Genomic DNA, 27217 nt, shown 5'->3' on the forward strand with positions numbered 1-27217 from the left:
GCCGCGCTGCTGCTGCTGGCGGCGCCCGGGCTCGGCGCGCAGGGCCCCACGCGCGCCTTCAGCGAGGACGTGCTCAGCACCTTCGGAACCAACCTCAGTCTCTCCGCCGCGCAGCTGGGGCTGCTGTTCGGGGAGCTGGGCGCGGGCCACGGCGGCCACGCGGGAGCCACCGGACCCGGCGCGCTGCACTTCAACCAGGTACGCGGGCGCGCGGGCGGCGAGGACCCGGCGCGTGCACGGTCACACGAGCGTACGCGGCCGGGACTTGCGCGTGCACAGCTCCGCCAGGCGTTCGCCCGCGGCGACGTCTGCTCTTGCAGGGTTCCCCACGCACGTGCACGCCCGGAACCGTGAGCGCGCGGCCTAGACTCTTGCGCGTGCACAGTGGCATCCAGGAGGAAAAGTGAGGGACGGGAATCCCCGCTGGATCCGGCTGGTGACCCAGGGCGGATCTGGCAGCCAAAGCTGCAGCTTTTCTTGTAATGAGCCCGTGGTTGTAAGATGTTACAGCAGGGACTGAAGTAGTGAGGGCCGGACGCTGTCCCAGGAGATGCTTTTGGGAGATGCCTTTGGCATGCTTACGCAGAGACAGCAGGAAAGTGCACGCCGGTGCCTCCTGCGTTGTCACTGCTGGCGGTGGCGGTGTGACCCCAGCCTTCCACAATCATCGGAGCTCCTGTGTGCAATTCTTGAGGCAGTTAGGGTTGAAGGGCCTATGAGACAGATCGAGGACACCTGGAGACCAAGCTCCGGGGTCACGTGGTGGCCGACTGGGCTCAGAGCGTTTCTTATCTGTCAGGTCCAGTGTTTGACCCTAAAACTCATTAAAAGTAGAAACTACATCTGGCAGTGCACCCACAGTGCCTCGAGTCATCCGGTTCCTTGGGTTACAGGACTCCTGGGGCACCCGGGGGTAGTTCAGAGACCACCTGTTGGTTGCAGACCGCTTGCCTAGTGCACAGGTGCAGGGGGCCCTGGTTGCCTCCCAGATCTCCAGAGGGCGGGAGGCTCCACTAAATTAAGCCCTTGGTTTCCCCCCTAGTCCTGCTCCTGATGTCAAAGAACAGAGTACATGTTTCTACACCATTTGTTACTTTTGGGTTGTCCATTAGCAAAGGATTTTGTTTTTTTTGGTGGTTTAAGACTTTTTGGAAACGGCAAACTGCAGGTGTTTTCCAGTGACTCTGAGCTCAGATTTCAGGCAGGGAATCGTTAATCAGACGCAGTCCTGGAGAATACCATTATGAGGAGGTTGCTGTTCTTTTTGTTATCAATACCAGTTAAGGTAGAGCAGTCAACAACTTGAACTTTACATGTCTTGGGCTCTTTGACTTAGAATGTTTCTGTGGCCCCAGGATGCATGTATTTTACTTAACTGTCTCTGTCTCAGATCTGGCATGTTATTATTATATCTGGTTTAATGTCTGCAGAATGATATGTTGGAAAGGCTGATATGCCCGTATATTATACTGATCTTTTAGAAAATAATGCAAATAACTTCCTAGGTATTTTCCTCACAAGTTGTGTTGCCCTTGGTGAAAGGCGCTGACCAGTGCTCTCAGCAGGGGGTATTATAAGCTTGGGAGGAGGCTGGGACTGGACTTCAGCTGCCTATCTGTCCCCCCACACACTGTTTGACTTAAGGGATATCCTTATCTTGCAGTGTGTGCAGGTGAATTGTAAAGGGGCCAAAGATCCCCCAAGCCACCCTTACAGAGAGACTGGAAAGTGTGCCTACATTGTTTAGAAAAATTGGCTGAGTTTCCTAGCAATGTGATTCTTGGTTTTTTATCAGGGATTTGTCTCACAGATAAATCATATACGTGTTGACACCTTGCTTTTCATCCTCGTGTTGAATGTTTAATTACCCTCATTGTGGCCTCTGTGGCCATCAAAGAGACAGGAAGAAGTCAGCAAACAAAAGGAAAGGTTACTACTTAATCAGACCCAGCAAGCATCTATCTGAAGTTCTAAGCAGTTCCAGCAAAAACAACAAGCACTGGTTAAATGATGACACATTAAGTGCGATCCAGAACCATCCCTTAATTTGCTGGTGATTGCTGGGCTTGAGCCAAGGCATTCTCCACACTCCAGCCTGAAGCCTGCAATGTGAAGCAAGTGGTACAGTTTTTAAGGTCTTCATACTCGAGAGAACACAATGCTGGGGCCTCACCTGGCACAGAGGGAACTGAACGGTGTGTGATGTGTGATGAAAAAGGCAGGGAAAATAGCATTCGCTCCTCTGGGTCAGGAATTCACTGAATCTTCTATAAGAGCTATCTCCAAGCTGTTCTTTCGGATGGGGGCTGTGGTGTTTAGGAGGCCGTCTTCTTTCAGGTAGTAGACTACTGAACACCAGGGGGTTGTTAGATTATTTTGAAAAAAGTTCTAATATTTTTTCACTACCCCTAAGTACTGACTATCAAACTGAGACAATAAAACACTTCCGGTCATTTCTGTGCATCTGATGGCTACTGCAGAGACACAGTAGACAGAACAGGCAAGAGTGGAGTGGAGGGAGGAGTCCTTCAGTCAAGGGGCCGTGGGGCCTATGACCTGCGCAGGTCTGCTCTGCTGGGGTGAGGGGTTGCCAGGATGCACCAAGCATCCCCAGTGCAGGTGTCGTGGATGGTTAATGGGGGGGCCGAAGATGTTTGTGCAGGTGCCCCTTTCTCATTCCTTTTTCATTTCCTTTTCCTTCATTTTCTCCTGTGCAAATGTGTGCAAATGTGTGCACCTGTGCACAAGTGTGAACACCTGTTAGACAGCCTGTGTGCCTGCTGATGGCCCCTCCATCTCCCTCCAAATCCTCAGGCTCCAAGGAGGCTCAGGTGAGCTAGGAGGTGGTTAAAAAGCGAGACCACCCTCATCCCACACCACAGACCTTGCCAGCACTTCACAGGGTTGCTGGCTGTCGTGTCCTGCAGCACAGTTTTCCTTCACTGTCTTGCTCTCACCCCTTGCCTGGACCCCATTGTTAATCTCTTTGGATTCGTATTCTGTCATTGTGAAGTGCAGCAAACACTCTCCTTTCACAAGCCCTCTCCTAACTGTTCTCCAGCCACTGGGAAGCTGAGCCCTGACGCAGTGTGGACATGGCCCCTCCCTGTCTTGGTCCGAAGTTCTTTGTGCTCTTGATAAAGACGGCAGTCAAGACACACAGAGTGCAGAAGTATAGGTAGCATTCACTGGAAAGTAGATGCAGAGAGAGTTACGCCTTCGAGCGAGAAGGTGGGTAGCGCCATGAAGGCGACTGCCCAGGGCAGTGTGGATGCCTTTTATGCACACAGAACTTGCTGTACACTGGTGATTATGTGCCTGCTGCCACTCTTCATAGGGTTTCCTGGGGATGTTGGTATCTCAAACTTTCTTCCTCGCTCCTGTCTGGTGGTCTTAATCCTGTCCATGAATTTCAGTCATGCTTCCACCCAAGGAAGGAGGGTCTTTAAAGAATGCTGCCTTTCCTGACATTGAAGGGCAGGGTGTCGGCCGTGAGCCTGTGGTCAGGTATTCAGGGGAATGCACACAGAGGGTGACCTTCTGATGTTCCCATACTCTGAGTGTCATTTTAGGTCTGAGACCTAACCAACTGTTGTGTGTTACACACTGAAGCCCTTGATTCTTTACTTACTATAACTGGCGAAGTGTGCTACTTGGGAGCCCTCCTCCATGCCTGCTAATGTCTAACTCTGCCTAGCATGATTACTGGTTCTGTCTGTGTGCTAGTTGCTTTTGCAGAGCTGGCGATGGAATCCAGGGCCTCCCACCTGCTAGGACTGTGCTCATGCCTGAGCTGCAGCCCAGTCTGAGGTCTCATGCTCCAGCCCTGCTTCGGGGCCCTGCCCCTTGCCCGCCCGCCCACTAAATGAAACCATTCATGCTCTGTGGTGTCCCTGATGCTTGCCCAACCAGTCCTTAGTTTATAACCCTCCGTGTGCTTTTCCTGCCCAACTACAATGGTTTTCCTTTCCTTGAATGCTCCAATCAAAGTCTATATTTAAAAAGAGCCCGGAGAAGCTGGGTGTGGTGGTACAGGCCTGTAATTCCAACACTTGGGAGGCTGAGGCTGGAGGATCATTGAGAGTTCCAGACCAGCCTGGGCTACAAAGTGAGTGCAAGGCCAAGCTGAACTGCATAGCAAGACCCTGTCTCAAAAAGACAAAAACAATAGAGCCCAGGGAAGCTCTGCCATGGCACCTTAGTAGGGCATAACAACCAGCCCTGATTTATGGATTTATGGGTTTCCTGAATTCCTGAAAAATTGTTTATGCTGATGTCAACTAACCATTCATATGTCGAGCAGAATTTAGGACTGACTACTGCACTCTAATTAGATTGGTCCCTTAAGGTACACATCTGACTGTGTCCCTCATCTCGTGAAAGCTATTCAGTCCCTCAGTCTACACCTGTGAGTGCTTAGCCGTGTAAACGTTGCTTCTTCAGAGATGTCTTTCTGGTGTGCATAAGACTTGGAGTCCCTTTCCTATGATCTTTTGTTGTCTGTGTAACCCTAAGGAATGTGCTGCAGTTGTATTTCAATGTGATGTGTGCAACGTTACGTATGCTGCAATTTCTGTGTACATAGCCAGACTCCCTGCTGCCTCCTTTCCTCTGCGTAGGTTTTGCTTTTTTTTTTTTTAGTCTTTTCAGTGCTGGGGATGAACCCAGGCCCTTGCATGTATAGGGCAGTGCTGTACCCATGAACAGTACCCATCTCCCCCGTGGAGTTTAAACAAACGGAAGGGAACCTCCTGACTCATCTTTCTAGGGGCTGGTGTAACATCTGGGTCATAGTATGAATTCATTAGAAATTTTGGGAATAAAAGGTAAGTAGTTTGAGTTCTCACATGGCTGCAGTTTAGTGGAGGAGATGCACATATGCACATATATCTATACTTCATGACAGAATGCCAGGTCCGATGAAAGCATTATAAGTGGAAGTTGAAGGGTGAGTCCAGTGTGTATTTTCAAAGGCTCGAGCTGAGTGGGAGTGTGTCCTGTTCTGGTGGGGGGCAGCAGAGCCTCTGGGTCAGCGGCAGGAGGAGCAGCTAATTCCACCTGGGGACGAGGAGGGCCAGAGCAGCTCAGCAGCCAGCCCTCATGGGAGAGCAGGCGTGGGCATCGAGGAGAAGGTGGGCAGATAACCAGGGGCTGTTACTTATTTGTTAGTGGTGGTGCTGGGACTGGAACCTAGTGCCTACCGTGCAGGTGCCCACCACTGACCTCATCCCCAGTGCTCGCTGTGGACTTTCCTCCATGGGGATCATGCAGCTATTGTTAGATTGTTCCCCTCAGTGCCTCTGTGCCTTGTGGAGTCGAAGGCAGAGGAGGGGAGATAACTCCGGGCTCTTATCAGTGGATGACTAGACCAGCAGGTTGTGTGTGTGTGTGGGGGGGGGAGGGTCACTACATGCATATTGTACTCACTTTACTTGTTGTCTAGTGCACTCTTTCCAGGGCTGAGGTTGATGACACACCTGTAATGAAAGAGGCTTTAGGAAGACTGGTTATGGACAGAAGAGACAAAGAGCATCTGTTTATTTTATTTTATGTTTTTGACACAGGGTCTTGCTATGTAGCCCAGGCTGGCTTTGAACTCTGAAAGATCCTTCTGCCTCAGCCCCCTGAGTGCTGGGATTATACCACCCATGCCTGGCTGCCTCTGCTTTTCTTCCTTTGCTTTGGCCTGCATGTGTTGAGACGCAGTGGGAGGAATCCTGCTGTCAGGAATGCCTCTGGACCTGCTTGGGCAGGAAGAGGTCAGAAGGGCCACCCTGAAGGGTAGGGTGGGTCTCTTGCCCAGTGTCCATCTCAGCCTTTAGGAGACTGAGGCTTCTTAGGGCACTGTTGACTGTGATGTCAGGAACCCCGCTTGCTTCTCATTCTTTCCCCGTGTGACTCCCACACTCGCCCTTCCTCCTGTTCTGGAGGACTAAGTGACAAGGGTGAGATCAGGATCATTCACTGTGCAGTGTGACTCTTAACCAGCTTATTTATGATCACATACTACACTTCCAACAATCCTATGATAAAGGTACCTTTTGAGGTAATGCGAGTTGAGCCCAGAGCCTTTACATTGAGCTATACTGCTTTTTATTTTGGGTTTTGCTAAGTTACTAAATTGCCCAGGCTGGACATGTACTTTTGATCCTCCTGTCTCAGCCTCCTGGAGTGCTGGGATTATAGGTGTGTACCAGGATGCCCAACTTAAAGATACCACCGTTATTTTTGTTTTATGCCTAAGGAAAATGTGGCCCAGGAAGGTGCAGTGATGGATGGGACTGTGTCTCTGAGTCTGAGGTAGAACTATAGGCAGTCTCACACACTGGTCTGCGATGTGCTCTGGGGCTGTAACCCAGAAAAGCATGCTCTCTTCTGCTGTAGCCCTCAGTGCAGGTTCTGAACCACGAACAGAACTGATGGATGTGCCTCATCTGGCTTCATTGCTTGGTCCTGTGAAGGCACAGTGCTAGGGCTGTTGGGTACAGCGATGGTGGCCAGGGCTGGTCCTCAGTGCTGTGCAAGTGCTGTGAGAAGCAGGCCTAGGAAGCAAAGCTGCAGTGGTTGAGAGATCGCCACATGAGTGTGAGAAACCCCACAGGCTGTGAGTGATCCCGAGCCAGGTGTGGGATCCTGCCAGGCTGGGGACCCTCGAGGAAGAGCCATGCTGATCCGTTTGGCTTCTGTCTCTACACGTGGGTCTCCGCCGGGATCCTGAGTCACACACCTCTCCTCAGTGGACTGAGAGTCCCATTAATTCTTGCTCCGATGATGAATTTTTCACCAAGACAGCATTTTGAACACCACTGTCCCTTCCTCTCTGGACAGACTTGGGCGTGCGAGGAATATCTGTCCATCGGGTGCTCAGAGTGGCTGTGGACAGGCTCTGCCTGAGACCCTGCAGCGGAAGACAACGCCATCTCCCCTACAGGGGCTTGTGAGGGCTTGCGTTTCTGACCCCACCCCTGGAAGGAGCTGCTGTACTCTGGTCAGCAAGGGCAGTGGCAGGGTCCCCTGGCTGCAGGCTGTAGTGTTCCTTCTGCCCCCGGGAGAGGTGACTCCCCTCCTTCCAGGATAGACTTTATTTCTCTCCAGGGAGTGAGGAAGTAGATGGATGGGTGGGAGATGCGGTGCTTTCCATGGTCCATGCCATGTTCCTGTTTCCTGGTCACCTACCCTGGAAACTGTGCAGGGCTGGGACTCAGCTTCCGTATCATGAACACTGTGACACCATGGCTTTTCAACTATGGCTACAGTTTTAGTGTGTCTTCTTTAATGTAGTGTATCTGAAATATCCTATGCCATCAGTTTTTGTTGGTGTAATGGAAGCGGGGGAGAAGCCAGGTGTGGCTGCACAGGCCTGCAATCCCAGCACTTGGGACGGCTGAGGCAGGAGAGCTGCAAGTTCAAACCCAGCTGGGCAAGTAAGTGACGCAGGAAGACCGAGTCTCAAAAACAAAACCAAACACCAAATATAGCTGAGGATGTAGCTCAGTGCAAAGGCTTGAAGTGGCTTTGAGACTAAGAATAAGCCAATTCTGACACCAATGCTTCCAAGCTGCCCTTACAAACATAGTGACTGCTATGGAGAAACCTCAACAAAGGGGGGAAGGACCTGGAAAGTCACACACTGAAAGAAATAAATGCTTCATTACATTTTCTCCTACCCAGAAAACATAACAGTAAAATTTTAACATGCTATTTCATGTATACTATTTTACAAGTTCATATGTGTGCAGTAGAGAAAGGAATTGCTGGTTTGCCTTGAATTATTCTATGTGCTAGATACCGGGTTCAATCCCCAGTACCAGCAATAAAAAAACATCAGACCCAAAGTTGGAGGGATCTGATCCTCAGGGAAAAGCAAAGCTCCCCCTAGAGAAATATGGGCTGGTGGGGTTAGGGACAGGGTCTGTAGGTGACTCGGGTGGAGGGGTGGTGCACAGGGGACCCACACAAGATTAAGTGCAAACAGCTAAGATCGAGATCGCTTACCATGCAGTTTACTAAACCTCAGAGAATGCGCTAAGCTCTAGGCAGTCTTAGAAACCTTGTAGCTTTCAGAGTCTTTTCTTGTCTCCCAGATTCCCATTTGTCCTGGAAACTAATTAACTTATCCTCAAACTGTTCCCGGTTGTGTGTTTCCAGCAGCCAAATGGGTTTGCTGAGGTTTGAGATTTATTTTATACAGAAATGAAACCATCATTGAGTTCCCTTTGTGAGGGTGAGACTTGAGAACCAGAAAACCTTCAGAATGGAGTCTTGTTTCCCTGGGTTTCTGCCTCTTTCCAAAGGACCTCTGTTGCTTTTCTTGGCTGGAGGTTTGAGGAAAACAAAAACAACAATGTGTGAATATAGATCACAGGTGTGATGGGACAGGTAGCGTTGTACTGTTACAGTACAAATACTTTACGCCTTAGTCAGAGAAATAGCTGGGGAAAAGAAAAGAATAGTTAGAGAAAAGCTAGAAGAGAACAGAAAACTAGAATAACTAGGATAGTGGAGGAGGCAGGGGCCAATAAAGCTTTAGTTCTGTGAACCCAGTTCAGAGATAATCCAGATCTGTCAGCACTGGATTTGCAGCTTCTTAGCTTTTTAACCACATTACAGAGCACAGCGCACTGGTGACACGCTGGCCTCTAGGGTCATATGGCCCTGTGCCTGGCTTTAATTCTGTCACTCATTAGCTTTGAAGTCATAGGCATGGGACAGAACCTTTTTAATCCTTCGTTTGCACATCTGTGAGTTGAAATGAATGCACCCAACTCACAGGATTGTTGTTTGAACTAAAAAATAAGAACAGTAATAACATTCTAGGGGCACTTACTGCATTCTAGGCATTTATATGTTCAATGTGCTGCACGCACCAACAATAAGAGGGCAAGGTTTTTTTCATTATTTGTGTGACTTCTTGGAATAAATGATAAAAAAGACAGTGCCTATAAAACCCTTAGCATCGTGCCTGGCTCACACTATGTGCTTAATGTCTAGTCATTATCACCATAATGCTGTGCCATTTGACAGAGGAATGCTATGCTTAGAAAAATCACCTCTCATTGTTCACGTCAGTGTGTTAGGGCCAGTCAGTGTATAGCAGAAAGCATAGCTATGAAAAGACACAGGGACTAAGGCAATGAACAGTCCCGTGAGAGGTAAGCCAGCCCAGAGACTTTGGTTTCCATGGCTGCTCTCACCTTGAGAAAGGCCTTTTTCAGCCTCTATTTCCCTTTGCTCCAACACTGGTCATATTTCCAAACATATAAACCTTGTGTGTAGACACTGATAAAAAATAGTCTGAATATTTGAACACACACTGAAGTGATTCCTTTTCCTCCAGGGGATTCAGAAGTTATATGTACAAGTTGGCTCTTTTTTATTTTTTCTTTCCAAAAGTTACAGCACTACTAAAATGTGAGTGGTTCAGAGTCCATGTCATACTTCCAGAAATTGATAGAATTGTAGCTTTACATTTGGATCTACTCTAAATCTACATAAGCTGCTCTATGGATATTGCTAGCTGCAGAATTTGGGACCCTCCCTGGTCAGCTGAACCTGGCTGGTTGGAAGGCACACAGGAGAATGGAGCCATTTGGGTCCAGCAAGGAGAAAAGGGAGATGTGGTTCAGCAAGGGGAGGGAAAGAGGGAGTTGCCTAAAGTTCAGGTGCAAGGGTTCGTGGAAAGCAGGGTCCACATCTGAGCTGGTAACGATCTTGCTTTCCGTCAACACTGATTGCAAGTGCTGTGCAGCCCCAACCAGCTGGCAAAGGGGGCCTGCAGTTGGTGGAACTGCATCTGTATAGTCAGCACGATGTACTGCTGGCTCTGTAAGGACACTCGGGGGGCTTTCGGGTTGGTGAGCCATTCCTCCCAGAGGCTCCACTAGGGCTCCGCTCCTGCCCGGGAGGGATGACCTGGACATGCGGGGGCTGCATAGCTATGCCTCTCAGGGTGGCAGGGGAGGCGCCTGCTCCTCTGATGGAAAAAGTGGCTCTGGTCAGGGAGGCTCTGTGTGCCAAGCATTGTGCGCAGTGCTTCCTTAAGCACCATCCTGCTAATTCCTTTAACCCCAGGGGGGAAAGGCTCTCATCCAGGAGGAAGTCCAGCCTCAGACAACTCCTGGTGGCAGCAGAGTTACAGTGACTCCAGGCTTGGTGACTTCGGGCCCTGTGTCACTTCCCTTCACCACCGGGTGTTTGTGTGGTCCCTCCCGAAAGCCCAGAGCTCCTGCGTCATCGCCACCGGGTGTGGAGTGACTGGTGCCAGTTTCTCGCAGCAGATGGAACTGTACAGGCTCTTGGATCACACAGGCCTTCCCTGCTGATGTTCCGCTCATGTTTTGGGTAAAAAACCAAAATGAAACAAAACATTCTTTTTGTCTTCTGCTAAAACTGTCCTTATAGTAATCCTGGGGGCCCGCTCTAACCCAATGTTAATTCCTCTATGAATGCTTTGCAGCTGTTTGGTTATGTCCTGCCACGGACACTTGATGCTCGGAAGGGTAGTGTGAGAGGATTAAGACTCAGTTTCCCCAGACACCGAGGCACAGTGAGGCCTTGGTAGGAGTCAGCTGGGTGCCCAGCTTTGAGAGAGGGGATGTGAAGGGCCCCAGGTCTTCTCCTGTTGTGCGTTACAAGCAGATGCTTGATAGCCACACCCTGCGCTTTGCGCGTGGCTGGCCCGCCTCAGGCTCCACACTTTGCTTGTGTGTCCAGGTCCCGGTAGCACATCGGTGCCAGTCATTTCCTCATCTCCGCCCCTGCCGGGCCTTTGTGGCTGGCTTCTCCCTCCACCTCCCTGGGATTATGCTGCTCCCGGTTGCCAGGAGACTTCTGATCGCTAAGCAGAGCAGGCACACCTCACGCCTACTTCTGTGTCAGTGTCGATGGGTGGCACTGTCCTGCTCCTAGCAACACATCCTTCCCTCCTTTGTGGCTCTGGCTGCTGTGTCCTGTTTTCCTCACGCACTGCTTCTTTCCAATTTCAGTTTCCTTTGCTTGTTCTTAATGGTCGGTGCCCCTTGGAGCTCTGTCCCTGGCTGCTCTCCCCGGCTTTCGCACGTTTTACTGGGCAGCCTGCATCACTCCTGCGGCTGATCCTCTGCTCCCTGCCTGGGCTTGCCGGGTTTCCACTTCTCTCTGGGGTCCGCCTAACCCAGTGGTGCCCATCAGCTCATCTCTTTCTCCATCTCCTTTCCCAAACCTGTGGTGCCCTCCCAGGGCTGGGAAGCTCAGAACTTGCCATTACTCCTCCTGCCACCCCCCATGGCATGTCACACGCGCCCCAGCCCCGTCACGTTACCTCTATGTATGTCGTATGTGGTCTCTCCAGCATTCTCTTTTGTGTACTGACACAGTGGCAGCCATTTTCTGCACTGTCTGCGGGTGACCTCAGACTGTGTGTCCGGCCTTGGGTCTTGTGCCCTGCAGGCAGACGTGTGTGCTCAGAAAAGATGCATGACCACTGCCATCTGCATCCAGTTCTGCCTGTCTCTCCCTCCAGCCCTTGCACTTGTGCCCACGTGTGTCTCTCATATGCGAGTCTGGGTTGTCACCGCTCCCCATTGGCTCCCAGGACAGCTAATGTCACCCTGTGCCCCCGCCTGGCACTGTGACCTTGTGGTACCTGTCTCATTTCTCCTTCCCCCTTCACCCCTTGTGCCGAGTGTTGATTTCTCCAGGAAACCTCTGACGATCCCGTTACTTCAGAAAGGCCAGCTGGTCTGTCTTCATGTATTTAGCGGGCTCTGCTGCAGTTATTTGTGTTTTCATCAGAAGCCTGCCAATGCCTCTGTAAGACCTGCCGGCAAGAGACCGTTTTATCCTGGTCAACTCCTCTGTCCCCCTAACTTTGTGCTGTTTAGCGTATGGTTGGTATTCAGCAGGTGTTGAATGACTAAGTACTGTTTGATGAATAACTTTGATCAATAAGTTTTGTAGCAACCCAACTTTCTAAATTAGTTCAATCAATCTAAATAGTTTTTTCAGTTCAAGGGAAACAAGCAATTTCTTTCTTTGATGCAGATATATTTTTTTCTAAAGTAGTATACAAGGAGTCCTATGTTAAAGGTTTATTCTCGTGGTTTATTGAGAGGAACAGTTAATGCTTAAATTTTTTTTTTTATATATTTTGACCAATTTTGCATGCTTATATCTGGTAATCTGAGCAACTGAGGTGAAGACAACAATTTGCTGTATAACAACCATTGGTGAATTCCTACCATCCTGTCTAGTGAAACTATATTGTCTCTAATGTCCTTTTAAATTATAATTTTCTTATTCTCTTTAATGGTTTGATCAGTCTTCCATTCTTACATCTGGTAATCTGAGCAACTTCGTTGAAGATAACAATATGTAATATAACAACCACTGTTAATCCCTATCATTTAGTTTGAAACCCTGTATCATTTCTAATGTCCTTGCTTTATTTTGTTTGTATTTTGCTATTGTTCTTTTTTTTTTTTTTTTACTATTCTCTTTAAAGTAAGAAAAAATAAAATGCAGAGGAAAAAAAAGCTTATTCATTTGTTGTCCAAGTAGAAGGAAATATAACGAACCTTTTATTCCTTTTAATATGTGAATTTCCCGGGGTTCTTTCCCCCCGTTTGGGTTTCTCTGTAGCTGTCACTATGTTCTTAAGGGTGAGTTGGGGGGATTGGTTTCCTTCCAATTATTATTCCAATAAGCCAGTTGTTGGGGTCAGTCTCCAGGCCACAGCAAGCTGATTCCAGGGAAGCTTCATCCAAGGAGTAGAAAACCTCATGATTATGAAATCTGTCTCCTCAGACATCCTGGCAAATGACTGGCGGGTCACCCTCTGTGTTTCTGAGGATAATACTCAGACACTGTGTGCTAGTTTTTATCTCCATGCACATGCCTTCTTCTCTTAGTCTTTCAACTTACAGGTTATAAGGTGAGTGTCTTCCATATCCAAAGCCCTGTGAGGGGCTCAGATCATGATGTGGAAGGAGTCTGTCCTCTCTAGGTATTTGTGACCTTACTAAGTATATGCTGGTTTTCATGCACAGCTCACCATGTAAGGAAACCCTAGTAAGTGCTGAACAGGTGAGTGCGTGGGTGTAGGAGGCAAAGGGGATGAGGTATCCAAAGCTGACAAGCACATTCCAGATGGGGCCCTAAGAGGCAGACAGGAGAGGAGGGGAATCTGAGCCCAAGTCATGGGGTAAAAAGTCACCACGCAGGTGACACACAGGCTTATCAGAACCGTTTGGTCAGAATCCATGCCTGCGTGTAGAAGAGGCTAAAGGGGGAGGAGAAGATTAGAAATGGGTAATTGAGGTTCTTAAGTGTTAGGACTTTACTCTCTTGCTGACGTGTGTACCATGCAAAGCTCTGGACTGTCGCAAGTGTATGTGAGCTGGCAGTGCGGTAGAAGAGGACACCTGAGGACAATGTCCGGCAGATGCAGTGTGGAGGAGCTGGAGGGTCAAAGGAAGAGGGGTTTTGTGGTCAGGGCTTGCAAAGGAAACAATTTAAAACAGGACACATAATTTATAGAATTATTTTATACTAGTCACCCAAAGAGTCACGTACATCTGGAAATCTGTCCACACACTAAAGACCCAAAGAATCCAGCCTGGATCTCACAGAATTGTCCTGCATGAGTCCAGCTGAAGACCTAGAGCCCACAACAATGCCTCCCACGAGTCCAACTGGAGGCCTAGAATCCATGACAATTTCTCATGCAGGCCTGTTTCATGGAACTGCACTGGGAAGGCCCAAGAGTCAGCGGTGGAAGCCAGAAAGTCTATGCCAGCTGGATGAAGGATCTGTGTCAGCAGGCTGAGGGATCTGCACTGGAGCCAGGAAGTGGGGCTCAAAGTAAGAACCAGAGCTCCCCCGAAAAGTACCATAGCCATCCCTAGCAACAGTGAGGTCCCGAGCTCCTCTGACAATGAGAACAGCCAAGTCCGTATCAGGAAAGCCAGCATGACAAGCTCCTCCAGGAGAACCAACAACCCCCACGAGGCCCAACAGCCCACTTCTTCCTCTCTCCAGTTCTTCTTCCTTGCCAGTTCTCCTTTTCATATTTTTGGCAACGGTCCTCAGATGGGCCCTCCATACCCAGCACCATGCTGATTCAGTTCAGCTGGGTGTTACAAGTTGACCACCAGTTGTCAATTCACCACAAGGGGGCAGGTCAGGTGGTGTTGGAAGCCCCTCCCCCTGTGCGATTGGTGTGATTGGTATGCAGAGCTGTGGCCTATGTCCCTCCACTCCACCTTCTCTTCCATTCTTTTCTCCATGCTGCAGACCCTGTGTTGATGTCATTCATGTCCTAAGTTCCCCAATGATTAGGTGCCAGGAGTAGCTTGCATTACAGAGAACACCAGCAAGCCTTGGTACATGTGGTCTCTATGTATCAGGAGTTACTACTGTAGAAATGAATGTGGAGAAGACTTACAAATATGTAATTGATGAAAAAGAACAATAATAAACCCATTCCACACTGACATTTTAGAATGAAAAGTAATTATATTTTCCATGACCAAAAGCCTGTAGGAGTGTGGCATAGTTCTCTGTCTGGCAGGTGTGTTGGCATCTAGCCTTGGAGGGTGGCTGGGTTCCTACACATTCACAACAGGGGGCCCCTGAAGAGTGTCAACTCACACCTAAGAGTGTGAGTGGGGAGAGACGCAGAGTCCTGGTGTTGCCGTGAAGGTAGCTGTGACCCTGCTGTTCTCTGGTGGGGTCTCAGCAGCCCTTGGAGCCCTGGGTCACCTTGGGGACCGGCGTGCTGCTGCCTACCATGTCCCTGGGCATCCCTGTGTGCGGAGATGAGGAGGCTTGGGGATGAGTCACTCTTGGTGGCTGGAAACACCACTGTCTCCCACATGTCATCCCCAGGGGACGAAGAACAAAAGGCCTTTTGATGGGGGCAGCTGGAGGGAGGAGATCAGGCCCACTCACAGTGGGACCCATGGGTGCACAGAGCCCGGCAGATCAGGGTGCAAGTAGAAGCCCAGGCCAGGCTCCGGAGAAGCCTTGGGGACCTAGTGCAGGACACGGCAGGGCTGGGGACCTGTCAGTGGTCATGCAGGCATCAGCGCACTTCGCAGTTCTCTGAACATTACATAATAGCTTTTAAAATGCCTTTCCCCCTTCTTTTAGTAAAGTCCTAAATCCAGCTGGCCTTGGGTGTGTGTCGGGAGGAGATCTAGCGTTCTTGGCCCATCATGGCATTGGGTAGCATTAGCTGTAAGTTTTGTGCTTCCAGATTACTTTTGGTTTTTAAGAATTTCTTGATACTCTTTATAGCTTGTCTTCAATTCTGGTCCTTTATTCTTTGTCAGGTGCACAAGATTCCCTTTTTTAGCCTGCTGTCTTGTCACCCACCATTCCTATTTGGTGGCTGTGTGCTTGGGAAAAGGCCACATCTCTTTCTGGCTCCACTTGATGTCTAAGATACCTGCTTCCTTTGCTTGCATCCTGCAAACTACTTCCTTCATCCTCTTCGCTGCAGCATGCCTCTCTTAAGTTGATGAAATTTTTTTTATCTCCCTGTACCCACTCCCTATCCTGAATAGCCTGCCCTTGTCGGCTTTTAAAATCCTTTCTCTTTCTCTCTTCTCTAAATAATAATGGGGCTTAGTTACACCCAAAGCTCACCCTACAGAATACTTCTTCAGTACTTTACAGAAAACACCAAATAAAACCGCCATTGTAAAAGAGGTGTGTTTTTTTTCCTTTAGAATGTAAGCTCCTCTAGAGTAGCGACCATGTCTTCTGTATGTTCTATTGTGCCTAGTACACTGTAAATGCTCAATAAATACTGATGATAAGAGGCAGTGAGTCCTGATGATGAGGGTGAGAAACTGAAATCCCGAACACTGTTTTATGGCTTGTTTTATTATGGTCTCAATTTTTTGTTGTTGTTGTTGTTTTTTTTTTTTTTTTTTTTTTTCCGGTACCGGGAATCAGACTCATGACCTCGTGCTTGCCAGGCAGGCACTGTGTCGCTGAGCTAAATCCCCAGCCCCATGATCTCAAAATTAAATTGGCAAATATCAGCCCTTTTGGACAATTGTCCCAAATGCTAGGATTCAAATAAAAGTGCAAAGAAGGTCAAAAAAAAAAGAAAAGAAAGCTATGATTTAATTTTATTTTTCTAAATGAATCAGGAATACAAGTATATTTTTAAAAACTTTGGTGAATTCAGAGAAGCAGAAAGGAAGCAATAAGATTCACGTATTTCTAGCGCTCAGAGATAAACACAGTCAACAGTCCAAAGCGCAGGTCTCTAGGTCTGCAATGTTCTGCCTTATGTCAGCAGGACGTCACTGAGTGTGGCTGCTTGGGAATCTCCTTCCGCACCAGTGTGGCCCAAAACAAGGCAGCTTGCTCTTTTATAGAATATATTCAGGAGTAGTGGTTTTCATCTGCACTGAGGAAGAGTGGTAAGAGTGAGTGTGTGTGTGTAAGTGTGTGTGTATGTGAGGGTGTGAATGTGCATGCATGTGTGTGTATGTGCGTGGTGTGTGCACGTGTGTGTGAGTGTTTGTTGCTGGTGAGCACATATCACACCACAGTGACTTCTGCAAGAAGCATAAGGAACCTGAAGGAAACATGGGGGAGTTCGCCTCAGGGAAGCAGGTGGCTTGAAGGGGTCATGGGATTAGCTACTTTTATAGTTGGATGCTATCTTTCTAGAACCAAACCTCAGGCAATCTAGTCATTTATTTTGGTAACAGCTCTGAGGAGGGTTCAAGTGGCTGGATGTGGAGGGAAGACTGAGGAGAGGCGGACTCAGCCCTGTGGCCGAGGACAGGGAAGTTCAGGGTTGGGCGCAGATGTCTGGATGTGGCTTTCTTAGTCGCCCACGTTGAATGTTCCTGCCACGAGGGTGGGACATTTTGATCTCCAACTTCGTGAGCTTGTCAGTGACCCTGAAAGAATAAGTTAATCAGCTGTTCACTGGCTGCAAGGGTCAGAACTGACTTCACAATCATTCCCTTCAATCCACCTGTTAACTTTCTGTACTCAAATTGCTCTTTGGGATGAGGGGCCAAAGAGGTGAGAGGCCTCATGCTCCTGTGCTGTCTTACTCCCTGCACTTTGTTTCTTTCAGTCTTTTATATAATTTTGTAGCTCACTACTGTGGGTATAAAGCATGTCTGCTGTAGGCAGAAGAACGCAACAGCTGAGCGGGAGGCTTGCTCTTCATGTGTCTGCATCAGTTTACGAAGATGGGTCTTACAAGCACCAGCACGTGCTGAGTACCATGCTCTGTGGGGCCCCAGGCTTCTTTCTGCTGAGTGCTCCTGGCCCTCTGCAGCTGCAGCCCAGGCCTCCCAGCTGTGTGGGAGTGAAAGGTGAGCTGGCTCTCTCCCGCTGCAAGAAGAGCCCTGGCTCTAGACTGATCATGGGGCGCTCAGCACAGGAGGGCTCTGCACCACAGGTCCTGGGGGTGGGGACCACAAGAGCCAGATCCCTGCAGGCAGCCTCGATGGGGTTGGAGGCCTCTGTCACTGGGCATGGCTTGTGTGTTCACCAAGTCCTCCTGCTTCAGTGGTGGATGGACGGGCAGAAGTGGCGGGGACAAAGTGATACCCCTTTTCTTTTCTTTTATTCTCATCCTGGTGGGAAACCCGGCTGCTGTGAGGCTTAGGGCTGTCTTTGCCATCTTCTCTGAGGACTCTACATGGTAGAAGAGTGATGAAGCTCCTGTGCTGTCACTGGCAGGCAGTGACTGTGCTCCAAGGGAGCTGTGTGCCATCTTGGTTTTCCTCTGTGTTTCAGCAAGATGGCAGCCAGTGTGTTGCCCAAGATGGGAAGACATGAGAAAATATGTTCTCACTTTAGCAGGCACTGTTCAGTCTTGGATAGTTTACCTTTCTAAGATGATATTGCTTCACCTCAACCTTCTCCTGTGATCTCTTAGTAGTTAGTGTGGGGCCAAAAGATCTGTGTGTGTTAAGCATCTGTAATAACTGCTGTTACTGTGGGCTTAGAGCTTCTCAATCCATGGTAGCTAGTTGGAGCATTCACTGGCCAACTGGTTGTGTACCTTTGCACAATTGATTCCTCCATGTGTCGTGAGTCTCGACCGATCTCCCCAGCCACCAGAAAACCAGAGCAACATTTCAGCCTTTGCGTGCCTCTCCTCCTCCAGGAAGCTCTCCCGACCTCCTCTTGTTTATCTCCCCACACTTTGTGCTGCTGTGCTCAATGGTCTTGTATCTGTTTTCCTTGGTGACTGGTGTGCTCATTGGAGCTGAGAACCATGCCTTAACCTCAGCCATGCCCGTGGCTTCTCCTCATCTGTCTCTGGGGTGACTTTGTTTTTTTGTTTTTGTTTTTGTTTTTCTTCCGGTACCAGGAATCGAACTCACGACCTTCTGCTTGCCAGGCAGGCACTTTTGCCACTGAGCTAAATCCCCAGCCCCTCTCTGGGGTGACTTTGGATGGGACCACAGCTCCTTTTGGGGAGATGTGAAGGCCTTGGCCTAATGAGCACAGGGCGAGACCATCCTGGCTTTGTGCTATCTAATAGTGGCCCCTGGATGACAGAGGCCAATGGAAGAGTGACCTCCTGTCAGAGGAAGGAAGAAGAAAGACACAAGTTGTGGGAAATCTTATTGTTTTATTACCCCACTGGTTATGGATGTAGTAGTCATTCACTAGCTTTCAAAGTGACTTTTCAGTAATTCTTTGTGCATCACTCAGAACGCTTTCATTTGAAGAGTGAAGGAAAAGACAGCCTTAACTTCCTTGCAGCCTGAGCCAGAGAGGGCTCCATAGTGCAGGGCCAGAGGAACCTGGGGCGAAGCAGGCACAGTGCGATCCCAAGGACCAGGGTGACCGGACCCCATCTCTACTTGTTCCTTAGCTTTCTTCACAGGCTTCAGACCACAGAGATCCTGGTGGAAAGACTTCTTTACCAGCTCTGTCAGAGTCCAGGTCCGGGCCATTGGTTTCCAGTCAGCCCCACTTGTGCGTCTGTCCCCTGGTAGGAGAACAGAAGTCTGTCACTTAGGAAAGGGATGGAACCCTGAGCAGGCAAAGGCTGTGGGTGTCCCCTCCATGTGCTGCCTGGGTGACTTCTTATGTTTGGGGCTTCTCTGCCTCTGTCTCATGCTCTTGCCCTCCTTCCTGATTTGCACAAGTTATGAATCCCAAGCTCCTGCTCTTTTTCTTGTCCTCTTTCTCTCCTGGTCACCTTCTCCATTCCCATTACCTACTGTCTCCTCCCAGGAGAGCCTGGCTTTACTCCTGGCTTCTGCCTCCTCAGATAAAACTCCCTGCTGGTGACTGGCTGGTATCCCACAGGCACTGTGACTCCAAGGGTCTGTACCAAACCTCCAACCTAGCCCAGCATGGAGGGATTCCCAGGTCCCCGACACATGACCAGAGTCCTCCTGCTCTCCCAGAGCTCACACTTGTGTGCTCTGCACCTCCTGTGACCGTGTATGGTTTCTCCTTGTGGTTTCTTGGGGACCCGTGCCCTTCACACCACTTTTGCAGGTCATCCTGTCACAGTTGTTCAGGTCCTGGGTAGAAGGGGCAGTGAGTTCTTTGTTTCCTTCCTGGCTCCAGACTTTTAGGGTCTAACACATATTTGTGGAATGAAAGAATAACTCATGCAAGGTGTAGCATAGTTGCATGGCTACTGCGCTTAATACTGTTAAAGAAAGCCTGAGCCTGGCAGCATTTAGAGTACTAAAGGCAGACTTTACTCAGGAGCTATGGCAAGAGAGGTGTGTTAGGGTTCTTTGGAGAAACAGAGCTCATAGGATGCATAAGAAGATGGATCTGTATCTGCCTGTATCGAAATCCAGTCTGTTCACTGAAAGGCACACTCATGGTGAGCAATCAGCACCCACAGCTATGGAGACAAAGTCCCCCTCTGGCCATTGTCAGCTGCAGACCACGGAAGACAGTGACGGTGGAACTGGATCAGAACCTGAGAACAGGGAGCTGGTGGTGTGGACCCAAGGCCAGGCTCTGAGCAAATGAGGGAGGTGTGGAGGCCAAAGTGAGGCTGGAGACATGGGGACGGTCCCTGCATGCTGCATCTTTTTCTCTCCAGCCCAGCAGGTGGACGGTACCATCACACAGGAAGCACACCCAGAAATGCCATCTCCCCTGGGCTCCCAGGACTGATCAGGTTCACATGGACTTCCCCATCCCTGGGAAGAGGCTGTGCTCTGGGTCCATCAGGGACCAGGCAAAGAATGGGGCAGCAGGGGGTCCCAAGAGGAGACTCAGGTGGGGAGATTTTGGGTGCATGGACCTGACTGGGCTCCCACTGTGGACCTGATGGGGTTCCCATGGACATAATCGGGCTACTGCTGAGAGCCACTGGGTGACGGGACTCAGGGACGCAGATGAGGCCTTGGAGCGGCAGTGTGGGAGGCAGAGTGGGTGGGAGGCTCTCTCTGGAGAAGCCCCAGGGTTTGGCTGCAGCAGAGCATGGGCCCAAGGGTGGGAAGGTGGGTGTCAGGGTGAGGCTGGGCGGTGAGCCATGGGGACACTCAGTCTCCATCAGTGTCTGCACTCTATGCCCCCGGGGTTTACTGTCACCGTCTGTGGACTTCAGATGTGGACACCCATGTGAGCTCTCTCCCCAGCACTTCTGCAGAGACAAGCTTGTGCAGAAGCAGAGAGTCTTCTGGGAAGTCAGCTGGAGCAGGAGGGAGTGAGGACAGCAGTGAGGGGCTGCTTGCCAAGCACTTCTGAGTGTGACTGGGGCCTGGCTTCTAAATATGAAGTATTCGACATCCCCAGTGGACTTTCCCTGGCGTCCTGCACCCCAGGCCCATGGGAGGTCCCTGGTGAGTGTGCCCTGCGTGTTGTGGAGGCCCGTGCTACTCAGCACAGCACCCGAGGCTCTCTTCAGTGCCTTAGTGGTGTTGTGCCTCCCATCATGTAGCTGCTGGTGGCTCTGGGGGTACGGCTGTGCCTGGAGGGTGTTAGAGGTCCCCCGATCTGTGAGCCTTTGCCGCCGTATCCCGTCTGTCCCAGCAGTGACTATGCTGCCCTTTTCTAAACAGGAAGTCTCTTTGGTTGTGGTTCGGGTTTTACAGTCAAAGTATAAAACAAGTGAAGATGAAAGCCCAACAGGCAGGGGTCCAGCTGCCATGCCCCGCGCAGGGAGCTGTGTTGTCACCTGGGGTTCTGTTCTCACTCTCATCCCCAGGCTGGGCCTGGGGCTGTGTTGCCCCACACCTTCGAAGCTTCCTGGTTGATGGGCAGCTATCCTCCTCTCAACACCATTGTTCTGGCTACCTGCTGGCTAGAGCTGCTGCACATAGGTCTGGAGATGCTGCTTATCTGTGCCAGCACCCACAGGGCAAGGCGGGTGTCTGCAGTGGTGTCCCCTCTTGCTGCTTTCCCAGTCAGAAACGCATCATCCTCTGACTGCGTGGGAATAACGATAGGAGGGACTTCCCTTCCAGGGTCCTAGATGCGCCTGTGGTTTCGGTCAGCTCTGTAGTTTTCATTTCCTGAAGAAAGAAGCACCCTGTGTGTCCCAGTAGGGCAACTTCCCGAGCTCCTGCAAGTGGCAGTGGGAGGCTCAGGTCTGCATCTTCCATGCAGTGGACAGCCCCGCTGCTCCCTTCCTCCTCTTTTTTCTTTTTGGTACCGGGAATAGAACTCAGCACCTTGCGCTTGCCAGCCAGGCGCTTGTGCCACTGAGCAATATCCCCGGCTCTCCCTTCCTCCTCTTACATGGCTCAAGGAACCTGAGCCTGGAAGTATGTCCCAGGGTCTCCCCAGGGGTGAACAGATCGTTCCCATCTGCTCTTCCCTAGCCGGCCCACAGCTGTCTTCTCGGTCTATTAGCTTGGGATCCACTGTTCTGAGCTACAGGGAGCACTTCACAGGACAGTGCACTCAGCCTCCTCGTGCAGGGCTGGGCCTGCCATCATTGTCACAGCCCTGTGCTGCTGCAGGCTCCTGGGCTGAGAAGCTTTTCTGGAGCTTGCTTGTTTCCACTTTGACCGTCCTGGACTCCATCCTCTGGGCTGCAATTGCAGCAGAGGCTTGAACACCGTGTGTCCTCTGCAGCCCCTCTATGGCCACTTTGCCATGTTCACACGTGTGTGTCCCCATATCCCTCTCTTTCAGTGCTTATCAGCTGAGGAGATCTTCACCCTGCATGGCTTCTCCAATGTCACCCGGATCACCAGCGCTGACTTCCCCAGCATCTGCCCGGCCGTGCTGCAGCAGCTGACCTTCCACCCCTGCGAGGCCGAGCCCAGGCCCTCGTCCAAGCCCAGCCTGTCACAAGGTGCGCAGCCTGCTCCTGGGGTTGGGGTCAGGCCAGGGAAGATGCTCAGGCCTGCCTGTCCCTGCTGTGCTGTTCTGCGGTCCGGTCCACAAAGACCACATGGAGATGCGGCACCGAAGGTGCCATGTGAGCAGCTTGTCCAATGTGCTGGAGATCGAGACACAGAGGGGATGAAGCAAAGAAGAGGGAATTCTCTGGTTTGCAAGTGCTTAGGATGTTAAAACTCAGTTCTGCCTCCTAAGTCCACTTTTTAGGATTATATCCAGGGCACTTAGAGCAGTGTGGAATGAGTCCTGGGATTAAGGAGCGTGTGTTTATGCTGTACATACCAGGGTACAGATAGACCATCGGGCTTATTACTAATCAGTTAGTGCCCACTGCCTTTCACAGGCGGTCAGTTTATCTGGTCAGTTTATTGAGGTGACCATGCACTGACTCCTCAGGGCCCTTGACTCCTTATAAGGTGACATGTAGGGTCTAAAAGGTACCACTGTAGACACTGCATTTTAAAGAAATAATCTATTCTGAAGAAAACTTAAAATACAAGAAAACGATTGCTTGCTTACTGTACCACTCACAAATTCAAACACATGGACGAGAACTTCGGCCCCCATAAAATGTCAGTGCTCAGCCGCTCTGTTGGCCAGGTACATGTAACTCCTTGATATTACAAGACTGGTAAGTAGGGCACCCCATGGGTATTTTAATTTTCACCCATTTATTTGTTAAATACACGTTTGTTGGGTGCCACCCTGAGCAGTGTTCTCTGCAGATGCTGAGGTTTCAGTAGCAAACAGGAAGGATGTTCTGCCCTTGAAGGCTTTACAGCATAGGGAATGAGGCCTATTTAAACAAACAAACTAACCAACAGGGCTGCCTCAGAGTGCTCTGTGCTAAAACGGAGACAAAGTGGGTAGGAAAGGCAGGGTAGGAATGAGCTGAGGCGGGCAGAGGTAGCCCACCCTGCAGAGGCCTGGCTGAGGGAGTACCAATCCTCTGTGGGTGCAGGGAGAGGTGGCCAGGGCTATGGTGGGCATAGTGGGCAGCAGGCACAGGGCATTTCTATGGAATGCAGTGTGAAGTCACTGTGGGTGCAGATGTTAGCATTGTGATTTTATTCCCATCGGGACAGGAGTGTTCTACCCCGTCACGGGGCAAGAGCAACAGCCAGGAGACTGGGAGGGGGCTGTTCTGTGCCAATGTGCAAGGCCTCTGGGACTTGGACCAAGATGGGAGGAGGTAAGTGGACAGGTGCAGGGTGACTGGCTGATTGTGCTGAGTTAGTTTGTCTGTGCATTGGACACGGGACAGGAAGAGGAGCCCTGGCTTGCGTCAGAGAGATGCTGCACGGTTGACCCTGTTTTCGGGGATGAAGATGAGGGGAATGGTCCTTGTGGGGTGAAGGAAGCAGTGAGGAGTAAGAATAGATTGGGTGCACTCACTCTGAGACCAGCCAGGTGCCCAGGAGGCATGGTGACTGTAGAGCTCACAGAGAGGAGCAGGCTCGTCCAGCGTGTGCAGAGATAGAGACACAAGGGCTACAACAGAGACGAGGGCAGTCTCCACGGGGGCAACGCCTGTTGAGCTTGCTCTTGAGTTGCTTTTTATGTGTGCATTGCTTGAATACCAGTAATGGCCAACAAGAATGATAACAGCCTATATTTTGGTAGCTGCTGTGCAACAGGTACTCTTCCAAGCATGGTATGTAGATGAGCCACTCAAATCTTCCAACAGGTGCGTGATGCAGACACTGCTTTCCTGCTTTACAGGCAAGAAACTAAGGTACGGGGAGTTCACATCTGCTCTGAGAAAGTTTCACATTTTGTATGTGGTGGAGACATTCAGCTCAGGTTGTCTTGGCTTCAGAACCCAGGTGCTCCTTGACCTGTACTTATGAATCCCAGGAATGGAAGTCACTGACCACAGTTTATCAGTACACCTTGCCATTTTATGAGTAACACTGCATAGTTTCAATGTTGAAATACTAGTAATTTTGAGCAATTACTAATAGCTTAAGCAAATATTTTTTTAGAGTATGTTTATATTTCTGCCAGTCTGTTTAATACAGTTTGCACTAAGTATTCAAAAATAAATTCAGCAAATACCTTGTTAGTTGTGTGCTAACCTTTACCCGTTGTCTGTGTAGACTCTGAAGTCAGCCCGTTGCTGTTCAAATCCCAGCTCTGTGTTGAGCACATGACTTTAACCTCTTTCTGCCCTGGTTTCCCCATCTAAAACAGTTCCTTTCTCATGGTGTTGCTATTAAAACACTTAAAATATCACACACACACACACAAACACACACTCACACTCAGACAAGAAGGGATGATCCATTGTTGAAAGGACAAAAGCCAAGATTTGGAGTTTGATGTTACAGAGTTAAGAAACACAGCCCACAAGAATCATAACCCTAAAATAAACAAGTATCTGGCACATGGTTAGGTGCTATATTAGGTCTCTTAGATAAATAAATTATATCCAACCTGTACACAATTCCAGGAAAAGAGGTTTCAGAAAAAGAAAACTCTTTTGTGCAGGTTAATTATTATTTTCAAGTGTTTTTAACTCCATTGGCTCAGGTGTTTTTGACTCCATTTCATAAGCCAGGAGGTGAGAACAGGGAAGCCGGAAACAGGAAGTAGGAGGAAGAATTCTAAAGTCAACACTACAAAGCCATAAAGCGGAAAAAGTCAACAATTCCTAGTTACAAGATCAGAAAGATATTGGACATTGGACAGAGAATCCAATAAAGAAAGCAGAACACTCTACTTTCCAAGATGTTAACTTGGCAATGTAGTGCTTTTTTTTTTTTTTTTTAATGTAGCTCAGGGCCTCCACACTGAGCAACATCCTCTGCCCTTTTTATTTTTTGCTTTGATACAGGATCTCACTAAGTTGCCCACACTGGGCTTTAATGTGCATCCTTTCTGCCTCAGTCTCCCAGTGGCTGGGGATTATAGATGTACACACTGTGCCCAGGTAGATTGTTTTTTTTTTGATGTGATATCTTACTAGTTTTTTTTTAATTTTAAAGAGACAAAGAAAAAGAGACAAAGAAAAACAATAATAAAACAAGATGATATGAAATTAACAATGGTTCTTATATTACATATTGTTATCTTCAAGGTAGTTGCTCAGATTACCAGGTACAGGCATGCAAAACTGATCAAACAACATAAGCATGAACTGTTCCTTTCAATGAACTAATAGAAATTAGTAGTACAATTATTTTAGCTATCTTGTGTATATACACATATCTTTTTCAGCTTATTAGTTTTATTTTAGCGCGGCTGTGTAATCTTGAGCAATTTCAGTTCCCTCATCTGTAAAAATGCATCTAATGATAACACCTTTTTTTTAGAATTTCTGAGGGCTTTAGATGAGTTAATATTTGTGAAGTGCCCCAAACAGTGCTGGCCGCAGAGTCAGAAGCTGACACCTTTGATCTTCTTGTTCCTGTGTTCATAGGTTCACTCCTTCCTTGGCCTCTGGATAATGCTTCTTTCTCAGCAAGAAATGTTTAAGAAATAATTAAGTGTGGTGGATTCTGATATAATACTGTACTTACTAGTATAGTGTCTGAGTTCATCCAAAAAAAAGAAAAATCAAAATTAAAGGAATACAAGGAGTCAGGCTACAAGAGTTTTCTGGACACATTTATGTCGACATTTCAGTGAATGGATAAAAGAGTTTCCTTTCTCTGAGAGCTCACATTTTATGATTTTTTTTGAAGTACTTTATAAAATTATATTGATGACCACAATAAACTGATGGTCCATTAACTTCTCTAATAGACAAATTACTTGTATTTTATCAATAATTTAATAGTCCAAAATTGCCACATTTTTGATGAGTTTATAGAATACGGCTTAATTCAGACAACAGATGAGAACAACAGAATGTTACCTCAAGCATCCTGAAGAGCACACTGTCCAAAGTCACAGCACAGCTGATGACCCAGACTGCACTCCGGAGCAGTAAAGCAGCCTCCTCATGCAGAAGCCAGGCCGAGAGGAGAGCCCAGGGCGCCTAAAGCCAGCTTGTTCTGCTCCCCGTATAGCAATGAGCTGAATGAACTGACACTAAGACAATGGTCTACTTACTATCTTTTTTTTTGAAACGATAAAAAACAATATTTATTAAAAGCTTACAGGAACAGTATTAATTGGTTTTATTCTTGTAAAATCTCCATGAGATAGGAGCTACTTTCAGTCTGTATTTTAACTATGAGAAGACAGGCTTAGGGAAGTAGAGGCCCATCCAGGGACGAGCTGGGTTTCAGCCCCAAATCCCTGTCCAGAGCCTGCCTGGCCATTGCTGTTCCGTGCAGCTTTTCATGGGAGTCAAAACTGAAGTCTGGGCTGTGTGTGGATCTATAAAATGAGGTAATAACAGAATTGTATTTCCTAATGTGCAAAGTGGGGGTGAGAATAAGGCCCGCTACATAGAGCTGTGTGCTCACTCTGCAAGCAAGAATAGTGTTGGGTGAATGTGAACACACTGTGGGCATTCGGTGTGAGCCACTGCAATTGATGTCACTTGGACATCTATTAAAATCTTTCGGGCTGACACAGGAGCAGAAGGGACCTTCTCTGAAACACATCACTGGCTGCAGTCCTATGCGTATGTGGAGGGGTCCAAGGGAAAGTTCATCTGAGTTTCTTCTTTGGTCCAGGTAGAGTAGAAAGGCAGATTTTAGGGGCTGGGGATTTAGCTCAGCGGCAAAGCGCCTGCCTGGCAAGCGCAAGGTCATGAGTACGGTTCCTGGTACCAGAGAAAAACCAAAAAAAAAAAAAAAAAAAGGCAGATTTTAAAAAGTAGTGTCCTGACGATGCAAGACAGGGGGACTGTGCAGTGTGCCAGTGTGGACACCTCCGCTGCCGCAGAGGTGTCCTGCTGGTCTGACAGTGTGCGCCAGGGCCCAGGAGTGGCTTTCTCATCAAGAAATACTCTCTCAGCGAGAGC

General features: G+C 49.0%; 1 protein-coding gene across 2 annotated transcripts in view; it reads left to right on the forward strand.

Annotated features, from left to right (window-relative positions):
- The window catches only part of Slc39a8 (solute carrier family 39 (zinc transporter), member 8), a gene marked incomplete in the record, with an annotated part of 90239 nt that overhangs the window by 24197 nt on the left and 38825 nt on the right, over positions 1–27217 (forward strand). For both annotated transcript variants that reach the window (XM_013505413.1, XM_013505414.1), the window contains 2 exon segments: positions 1–198; positions 22090–22252. In XM_013505413.1, coding sequence (XP_013360867.1) covers positions 1–198; positions 22090–22252 — 361 coding nt within the window.

The sequence above is a fragment of the Chinchilla lanigera genome, unplaced genomic scaffold, assembly GCF_000276665.1.
Source record: "Chinchilla lanigera isolate Chin_1 unplaced genomic scaffold, ChiLan1.0 scaffold00095, whole genome shotgun sequence".
Classification (NCBI taxonomy): domain Eukaryota; kingdom Metazoa; phylum Chordata; class Mammalia; order Rodentia; family Chinchillidae; genus Chinchilla; species Chinchilla lanigera.